The sequence below is a fragment of the Marmota flaviventris genome, chromosome 10 (genome assembly GCF_047511675.1).
Source record: "Marmota flaviventris isolate mMarFla1 chromosome 10, mMarFla1.hap1, whole genome shotgun sequence".
Lineage (NCBI taxonomy): Eukaryota > Metazoa > Chordata > Mammalia > Rodentia > Sciuridae > Marmota > Marmota flaviventris.
In genome coordinates this window covers 2,148,055-2,158,138 of record NC_092507.1, presented here as the reverse complement: position 1 = coordinate 2,158,138, position 10,084 = coordinate 2,148,055, and the positions used below count along the sequence as shown (strand labels likewise).

At 53.1% G+C, this 10,084-nt stretch overlaps 1 protein-coding gene across 1 annotated transcript; it reads left to right on the top strand.

Moving 5' to 3' along the window:
• The first annotated feature begins 3,936 nt into the window (after positions 1-3,936).
• Positions 3,937-9,762, top strand: C10H1orf174 (chromosome 10 C1orf174 homolog). Its single transcript, XM_027947705.2, has 4 exons — positions 3,937-4,030; positions 6,581-6,694; positions 7,480-7,962; positions 8,367-9,762. The coding sequence occupies exons 1-4, from the start codon at positions 4,016-4,018 to the stop codon at positions 8,472-8,474; spliced, it is 720 nt and encodes a 239-aa protein (XP_027803506.1). The 5' UTR covers positions 3,937-4,015; the 3' UTR covers positions 8,475-9,762.
• The last annotated feature ends 322 nt before the right edge of the window (positions 9,763-10,084 follow it).

The window sequence follows — 10,084 nt, the reverse complement described above, 5'->3', positions numbered from 1 at the left end:
TGCAGCCACAGTGGCCCCAGAGCTCGGTGCCTCATGGTGGCCTCTGCTGGCTCTGCGTGTGCACCTGGACTAGCTCAGCAGATTGCAAGCTCATCCCCAGCAAGAGCCACATTGCAGGCGATCAGGGCCTGGCTCCGTGTGTTTGTGTTTTGTTTTCTGCGGTGCTGGGGGGATTGAATGCACGTGCTAGGCAGACACTCTACCTCTGAGCCGCACCCCCAGCCCAGGGCCCACACTCTTAGATGCTGCCCCAGGATTTCTCACAAGGCAGAAGCCCACACCAAGAGCTCCCCAGACATTTGAAGGATTAAACAAATGGATTCCAAGTGCAGTGACGGGGTGCGGGAAGATGTCTGCAGATGATTTCTGGTGTACTTCCTTGGGGCCTATGTTGGTGCAGGGTAGGGCCTATGAGCATTTTCCTTCCTCTCTACTTATGTCTGGAAGATTCACCAAATGATTCTGAGTTGCTATCAATAAAAACAGAAGCACAATTAGACTTTTCAAACACACACGATTAATTGCAGATAAAAGACAGAAGCCAAGAATGAAAAGACAAGTGAACAAGAAAACATGAATAAGGAATGCTCCAAGTTCCTGCCAACAGACCAAGATGAGATGGGAACAGGCTGTGAGCTTGGGGCAGTGTCACACAGGTCCACAAGTCAGGCCAAAACCCATCCCAGTCTTGCTGAAAAGGAGCAGGTATAATCAACCCACAGCTGCACCCTAATCCCAGGAGGTTGGGGGATATTTGAAGCAGAAAATGGTCTCTGTACTCAAACATATTAATGTCACAGACTATTGATCAGTCTACAAAGTAAGCTCCCAAAAACTCCCAGAATGTTTAGCCCCAGTGAGAGCCCTACAAGGCACTGGGGTTCCCACTGCCCATGTCTAGGACCCCCGCTCCCTTACCCTCCCTTCTATCTCTGCAGAAACTGTCAGCCCGCAAAGAGCGTGAAGCTCAAGTCAGTGCCTCCCGACGCTCTTCTTGACCAACCTGACACTACAGACTGTCTCCTGCTTGGCACCTGGCTCAGGTGCCCACCAGGTCCCATCTCACACATCCTCCTTCCACCTCCTCACATCTGGCAGGACCTTGGTGAACTTGTGTGGGAGCCACTGAGGAATGAAGGCTTGCCAACAGCAGATGCCACCCTACTCCTGGCTATTACTGCGCAGCAAAGCCAGGAGGAAGGGGAAGGTGACCACCAGAAACTTTATCAGAGAACATTTTAAAGCAGGTTGTTTTATTTTTTTTTCCCTTGGTTTCTCCTCTGCCTTTCTTTTAACATGGTTCTTTAAGACATAAAGGGTCAGATGCAGGAAAGGATCATTCCTTATCACAGAGGCCACCGTCTCTTGCAGTAATGAGATGTGCTCTGGCCGGGTGGCCTTGGTTAATGGGTCTCCTGGCTGCTAATCAGTTGGAAATCCTCTTCAACTTCTCATCAGCCTCACGGGTTTGTTGAAGGCAAATATGGAGCTGTGGACACGTGGTGGTTAAGCAGCGACTCTGTGGTGTAGGAGAGTACCCAGCTTCCTCGAATCTGCAGTCCCGGGTCTCTAATGCATCATCCCCACCACAGCCCATTCCACAAACGTCAGCGGGGAGTCCACCGGAAGGGCAGGCACCGTGCCAGGCCGTGCCTTCAGGGGTTACAGTCCGTGTGGGAGACCCACCCGACACGAGCACTGCACAAGCATCCCGTGCGGCCATGAAGACGATGCCCTCGTGGTGCCCCTCATCCTGGAAGGGCAGGGGGCAGCTAATCAGAAATAAAGAAATGAAACAAACATGAGAAACTCAGAGACACATGGAGTGACTGGCTTCAGTTTGGAGTGGCTTTGTGCTCTTCCAGGATCTGCTGCAACCCAACCCAGCAACTGAGAAGGGCGGGGGGGGGGCTTCTCTGGGTACTTCAGCAGCTGTCATCAGGGGGCAGCTTGCCAGCCTAGGGCCCCACCTGTTTCCTCCTAGTAGACCCAAAAGGTGAAGGAGGGAGGAGGTGACTCTGGTCACCAAGAACCCTTATCTGGCCCCCCACCCCAGCAGGCCCGACACCTCCTATCGCGTGTGTTCCCATCACACTGAAAAATCCACAGTTCTTTATGTGAACATTTCACCAACACTCTTCTCCCCCACTGAACCAAAGCTCTAAAAAGTCAGCTTGTTTGCATTTGCGGCCACTGTACCCCAGTGCGGGCCTGTCTGGCCCACGATGGGAGCTCAGCAGGCACATGCTGAGTGAGTCAGCAAGCATGAAGGTGCAGCGATGGGAGATGGGAAGAAGACACCCAACCCAGCACCATGTCCTGAGGCAAAGGCCCTTAGTTGACAGATTTAATGTGGGGGCAAGAGGGCATCTGGTGATGCCACCCTAACAACACGAAATTTAAGCTGAAGAATTGATGAGCCAGGCAAAAATGGGGTGGGTGGGGGGAGAAGGTTTTTGAGCAGAGAAACATGGAAGAGCCATGGCAGCTGTTGGGGAGCTGAGCAGCAAGCAGTGTGCACAGCAGGGCACTGTGGCCAGAGGAGGCCGGGCAGACAAGCTCAAGGGCCCTCCATTCAGTGAGGCATCTGTCCAGGGTCTACCATGTGCTGGGCACCAGACTGGGTCTCAGAAGAGATGCTAAGACTATTGTTCTTGATCCTGGAAGAAGTGAAGCAAGTCCCCACCATGGAGCCCTGCCTGCCCTGCTGCTGTGGGCAGGGGGCCAGAGGAGCAGTGAGGGCCAGCAGTGAGGCTCTGCAGTCTAGAGATAACAGGGTCCAGCAGCTGATTGGATGTGGCCAGAGAGAATGAAGTACAAGGACAACCCTGGGGTGGGGACCAACAGCAGAGCTGCTGGAAACTGTTCCCATCCCTGGCCAGGAATGAGGGACCAACACCGCATACCTGTGAAGAAGGACCAAGAGTCCTAGGGGTGTCAACCTCGGTGGCTCAGAAAGGCCAGAACACCCATCACAAGGTCACACGGTGCCCTGACTCCACCTGCCAACAGTGGGGTGGAAACTGGCTGTGGCAGTCACCCGCTCCCTGGCTTGTGAGCTTCTTTAGGACTCCAGAAAGATCCCTGAATCAAACTATGGAAGCGACCAGTAGGCGGACAGGTTCGGTGTGTGACAGAGCACTCCGCTGGCAGCAATCACATTAATTTCCCTTCAAATGGATTTCCTGCCGGTCACACACCTGTCACTTCCCTTCCATGCACCTGGTGGGGGAAAGTATGGCGAGAAGGACTGGAGACCAGGTGCAGCCAAGCATGTGAGTGTCCACGCTCGGCCCAAAGGGAAATCCAGCCCAGCTGACCCCCGGGACTCACTGCATACCTAAGAAAGCGTCTCTTAGGAGGAAAGGAGCCCGCAGGGTCCTCACGGACTCGCGTCTTTAATGCACTGAAAAGAGCAGGGAGCACTGGTGCCTTCGGTGTGCATCGCACCTCCGCTACAGAAGATGCCGGGGGCCTTGGGGCAGCTCACTGCCAACCGCTGCAGTCTAACTGGAGGCCTTAATGCTTCTGACGAGGCCGCCTCTTTTAAAAAGAAAGAGAAACAACATATCATTAGAGGAAGATTTCTTGGAAGTGCAGCGTGGACTGGATGCGAGCCACCCCAGGACCTGCCGCAGGTGGGACCCAGAAGGGCAGCCGCCACGCACGCGCTCCGCCGTGGCTCAGCTGGGGCGCCTTGAGATGCGGCCGCCACCCGCTTCAAACATGGCGGCCACAGACGCGCCGAGGAAGTGCCAGTCTCAAACATGGCCTCGAAGTACGCTCGACTTCCGGCTCCCGCCTCCCGCCTCCAGGTCCGAATCCTCCGAGCTGCGCCCCGCCCGCTTACGTGAAGACCCAAGTTGTTAGGTCACGTGCCGCGGACGCCGAGCCGCGATTGGCCAGCTCCGTGGAGGCGTCAGACGCCGTACCGACGCGGGTCGAGGGGCGCGGGGTTGGCGCTCTGTGGAGGAGCGGCTGGCGGGGCGCGGGAGCTGCGGCGCCGCTCACACTCATGAGGAGCAGGAAGGTGAGGGGCGGGCCGCGGGGGGGCGAGGGGCGGCCTCCGCCTGGCCTCGCCCCCCCGGGGGCGGGGGCTCCGGCCCCCTGCGGTGCCCCGAGTCCCGGGCCGCCTGCCGCCGCCGGGGGCGGGAGTTCGGCACGTGACCGGCCGGCCCGGGGCTGAGCGCCGGAGGGCTGCTCGGCCACCGAGCGCTGCGGTTGCGGCTCCTGCGAGTCGCGGGGCTGGGGCGTCCGCGCCGTCTCGTCTTCTCCGCCCGAGGTCGTTCCCTAGCCCGCGGCGGCCCGCTCCGCCGCCTCCTGTGTCGGGTCGGGAACTGGACGCGAGTCGACCGCCGGGTCCTGCGGTGGCCGCGTCCCGGTGCACACCGCTCGCCCTAGCCGCCGAGAGGGAAGGAGGGGATGTGCATGTAAAACTTCCAAGGACGCGACCACTGGCCGGCCCGCTGCGGTCCTTTGTGGCCTGGGCGTTGAACCCGGGGGTGATCTACCTCCGAGCCACATCCCCAGCCTTTTTTTTTTTTTTTTTGAGGCAGAGTCTTGCTGATTTGCTGAGGCTGCCCACGAACTTGTGATCCTCTTGCCTCAGCCTCCTGAGTAACTGGATGACAGGCGTGGCCAGTGGGCCCCACTGGCCCCGTTTTCTTTGGATTTAAATTGCTGTCTGGGGTCACTGGCTCCAACCTGAAGAACTCTCTGTATTTCTTGTAACGTGAAGCTGCTGGCAACGAATCTCAGCTTTGTGGCTGGAGGTCTGTGCCCTGCCTTCATCTCAAAGGGCAGCTTGGCTGGGTTAGGGTTCTTGGTGGGCAGTCTTCTTCAGGTACCTTGAAGGTGTTTGATGCTCTCCCGTGGCCTCCACGGCTCCCTTCCCATGGGCATTGGTCTGCTGCTGTTTCCAGAGTTTGTCCTTATCTAGGAGTTTCGGGACTGACACTGATGTGTCTGGATTTACCCCACTTACCTTGGCATTTACACCACTTGAAGTTTGGTTCGTTGACATTCCTGGATGTGTAGATTGGGAACTGTTCACTCCCTATTCCTTGGAACTTTTCTCCTTTCCTTTCTTTCTGTTGTTCCATTACACATGTTGGTGTACGTGATGCACTCAGTGTTTTTGAGGCTCCCTCCCTTTTCCATTTGATTTACATGATGTACCAATCTTCAGTTCGTGGCTGCTGTTGAGAGCCCTTCCCTGTAGTTTTAAACTCTAGAGTTTCCACTTGGGAACACACACACACACACACTCCCACACTCCCCCTCCCCCTCCCCCCACAGTCTCTTGTGATGTGACACTGTCATCTCGCTCCTCTTTATTCACTGACAGTGTGGGGACATGGACTTGTCTGGGCTGAGTGGTAGTTTTGTCCCTGAGAGAGGTGCACAGCAGCTCTTGGCAGTGTCACATTCAGTGACAGAACTGCTGCTGCAGGGCTCTTCCCACCAAGCCCTGTGCTGTGAGGTGACATAAGCCTGGCCCCGGCAACCATGCAACAGCCCCTGACCCTGGCCAGGAGCCCCTTGCTTGTACTGCCTGTAGCAGGGGCGCCCCCTCCTTTCTCAGGTTGCGGCCCCAACACTTTTTCAAATGCTCTGTCTCCAGCTGGGCAGAGTCTATGGCAGGGCTGGAAGGTGGATGTGGAGACTTGCTACCCTACGCTGGCTTGTTCCTTTTCTGTTTTTCCATCTGCTGTTGAGCAGAGCACCTGCATCGGGCACCTCATGGATTTCCAGTTCTAGGGCCCATTGTGGCAACAGCTTCTGAGTTTGTAATTTCTACCTTAATTCCTCACTTCTGTTTATTGCTTCTCTTTATTACTCATTTTTATACTCTTCAATTTTTAAGGTGAACTTTGAAACTTATTTTCTAAGTGTAGTGTAATATCCTGGACTGGATTCTAGAACAGAATAAAAAAGTATTCATGGAAAGACAAGAGGAAATACAAATATCATCCAAAGTTCACAGTATAGAATCAATGCTAAGTTTTAGTGTTGCTCTGTTGTTTTTGCTACTTTTCTGAAAACCTAAAATTATTCTTAAATAAGGTTATTTTAAATGTTAAGGCTTTTTTTTATTAGAAGCCTTTCCTTTGTCTTTAGAATAAGAGAAGTAGACAGCAGCTGACAGTAGGATCTGGAAGAAGCTACCTGCTTAAAGCTGGAGTTAGGACTGCCATTTAGGGAAGGAGGGGAGGCCAGCAACTCGCCTTCGTTTTCATTTACCTTTTGTCAAGAACTTGACACATCAAAGATTGAGAGCCTTTGAGGAAGGATATGTGCTGCTTACTCTAGACACTTGGAGATGATTTTGAGTCCATTAACATACACATGGTCCTACAAACATACACAGTGAGGGGACAGATTGTCCCAAGCCCCCAAAATCATGCACAGCAGATCCTGTATCTAAACCCAAGCTTAGCTGTTTGTGCATATTCAGGCCACAGCTGCCTTCCTATGAAGGTGGTAAGAGCCTGGGGGGGTTCTCTAGTTGGGAGACTTCAGCTGCACGCTCATGTTTTTTCCTGGGAGCATCCTCTGACTGAGCCTCCATCTGGTCTAGCTCACAGGTGGAGTGCGATCTTCAGCGCGCCTACGAGCCCGAAGTTGCTCTGGAGCCAGCTTGGCCCCTGCCCAGGATGTCACTGGCTCCACGTCTGCCAAAACAGCATGTCTGGTGAGCTCTGTTGCCATGAAGAATACCAAGGTCTAAATATTGAGTTATCACTGCAAGACGCTAATGTAGCTCAGATCCCAGGGCCCATCGGAGGAGAGCCTGGTGCTACTGACTTTGCTTTCAGGAGGCTGTGCTGTGCAGTCATAGTGGCTTTCCTGGCGTTTGCCACCAGGATGATTATGTGTGTCAGAGACCTGGGCTCCAAGACACGATTGTTCACTCTGAAGGTGGCCTGTCCAAGTGATGAGGGTGCATTGTCACACTGCTTCACCCCAAACCACGAGAGGAAGGCTCAGGGGGCTAGGAAAGGACCCTCTGATAGTCTTGAGCTGTTGTCTCCAAGGAGTCCCTGGCCCACTGGTCAGCTGGTGCTCTCTCTTGCTCAGCTGCTTGTAAAAGTCTTGAAGTCCATGTAGCAACCTCTGCTGAGCACCTCCCACACACCAGGCTTGGGAGAATAATACAAAAACTAGTAGAGCTTCCATTTAGTAGGAATGAATGGAGACTGGATCCTCTTATTGTAATTTTATAACAAAAGTAAACATATGCTTCAGGAAACACCACCCCCCCCCCCCCCCCAGGGAAAACCGAAAGCAATGGAGTAATGACAAGGTTTGTGTCTAGACTCATCCTCGGCCATTAGTGTGTATTCTGTCCCTCCAGTGGTGACACAAGGTGACGAGAGTTATGTTGTCTCAGGTGAGAAGAAACAGGAGCCTCTGGGATCGAGGCCTGTGGTTGCTAGATGTGTCTAGTTTCCCCTTCATGTTCTTCTTTCTTGGCAGACTTCCTCATCCCACAAGGCTGCAGACAGGCGGACTTCCAAGAAGTTCAAGTGTGACAGAAGTCATCTTTTGAAGGTTGAATTACAGAAACTAGTCCCTAAAAGTGACAGTGCTTCTTTGCCAAAAGTGGCACCCAAGGTCCCTTGTGAAAATGAGTTTGCAGAAGACAGTATGTTGCTCCTAGGCCGTGAGGCTGGTGTTGCTACACAGCAGGAGGCTGCAGCACCTCCCCACAGCCCTTGCAAAGCTGCCAGTGACCCTTGCTCAGCAAAGACTGAAGATGGTCTGTCTACGCAGGAACCTAGCGCAGGGGCAGGGGGAGAGGAGTCAAATGGTTGTTCTGTGGGGCAGGACCAGGTGGCGCTGGAAAGAGAGGATGTGCGGAAGCCACTGTTTCAGATGGACAACAGCGTCTTTCTAGACGATGACAGCAACCAGCCCATGCCAGTGAGCCGATTTTTTGGAAATGTTGAACTCATGCAGGTAAGAGTGGCACATCCCCCTCCCTTGCTGCATCTGAGGCCTGCAAGCATGCCTCGCCACAAAGTTAATACACTTTAATAATTTTAGTGCAAGAGAAAAAAATAAGGGTTAGCTAATCAGGGCACTCCCTCCAGCTCCCAGGCTCAGAATCCTGCCATTGAGAAAGGCGGGCACCTTCCAGGTGCACCAGCACCCCGCACCACTGTGGTTTCCTGAATCTGTCTGCCCCTCTCTTGCCTGAACCAGAGTCCTCCTTACCGAGGGATGGGTGCTTGGATCTCCTCATTTCCATGTCTAACAGGGAGGCCCACTCTGCCAGACCAGAGCTAACCAAGGTGAACTGTGCGTGCAGGTGCTCTCATTGTGTCATTTGGGACTGAAGTCCATGTTTTCTTCCCTCTAAGGACCTGCCTCCAGCCTCTTCAGCTTGTCCTTCAATGAGCAGACGAGAGTTCAGAAAAATGCATTTCAGAGCCAAAGACGATGAGGATGACGATGATGCAGAAATGTAGAGAAGCACAGAATGATTTCTCGACACATTCAGGATAGTTAACAGTTTGACAGTTTAGCAAATTATGCAATTTATATACAGTGCATCTCCAAGAGAATGTCTTAATCAGATTTCATCCCTAAGAGAACTGTGCAGAACACCAGATGCCTGTGGGAGGTGTCCGTGCAGCCCTGCAGCTGCTGCTTGGGTGCAGGCATCTTTTGTCACATTCGTATGCTGTGGTGCTGGCGTGGGTTAGTCATGAGGGCTCCGTGCTTCCGTGTTAAGTGAGTATGATCTTTGTAAGGAAACCTTCCCTTGAGCTCCTTAGTTTTATGATATGCAAGTTTTTTTTTTTTTTTCCATTATCAGAATCTAATCACTCCTGATCAATTCAGTGCCAGTGCTTGCAGGATTGTCATTGCAGTGTAGAGCTAGTGTTGTTGACCTTGAAATTTTACAAAATACACATGGGAAAGAAATAAAAATATATTTTGAAAATTTTTAAAGTACTGTACCTAAAACTACTCCTTCCTCAAAAATTTGAGAGCCAAGGGAAGAAATGAATCTTGTCCCTAGGCTAGGACCACTGTTTAGGCCCATTAACCTGCAGGAGAGGTAAGGCCGCTGGGACAGGCTTTGAGAGGTGACCCAGCCCCTGCCCTGCCCTATTGTCCTTGTTGACAGCTCACTCACCTTTGCCACAAGAGGGTCAGACTGCCTCCCTCGTTCTGCGTGGTGGAGGCACTATCCAGTGAGGTGTACCATTCGGCTGCATGTGTTCTCAGGTGGCACCCTGGGCCCACACACCTGAGCCCTATCTGGGGATGTTCCCCAGCCCCCACCTGTATCAAGGAGCACCTGGTGACGTGTCTTCCCCAGTGGACAAAGGGATGCAGCACATGGAGGCTTTCCCAGCCTCTTCCTTTCAGCTGTGTGCCAGGTCTCAGCAGAGCACCTAGGAGGAGGAAGCCTGACGGTTGGCTGTACCAACGGGAAAAGTGCTCGGCCCTTGAGAACACACAGGACTCTGTAAGGAGTGGCTCCATGTCTGGGCTCCTACCCAGTCCTGGCTGGGTGTAGCCAGGCTGCCTGCCAACTGTCAGCCGTCCTATGAGGTAATAGGAAGTGACAACACAGCAGACCACTCAGCAGGTGACAAGCCCTGTGAGGCTCCTTCCACTGCCCTCCCTGCAAGTAGTTTCCCTGCACCATTCTCTGCTTCTGTTGTGATCCCCATTATCTGTGACCGTCACCTGCTCTGGAAGATTCTGCCATTTATTCATTGATTGAATATAATTCAAAACTTATTTGTAGTCATTTTCTGATAGCCAGGGGAAATAATTTACATCTTTAGATTGCTGCATTAGTGCAGTCTGTAATCTGCACTGCCTAGGCGGGAGCACCATCGGTTCTGCCACACCTGACCTGTGTAGGGCCCTTCCTAACTGGTCATGCAACTTGAGCCAGTCCCAGAAGCCTCATATGACATCTAGGATTGAGGTGGCAGAGATGGCAAACCTAAGTCCCTGAAGGTCACTATCAAAGGGAAGCAGAGTTGCCACAGCACAGGTATCACATGTACAGTAAGCGGCCCCAGGTGGTGGGCAGGGCCTCTGGAGCAAATGGACC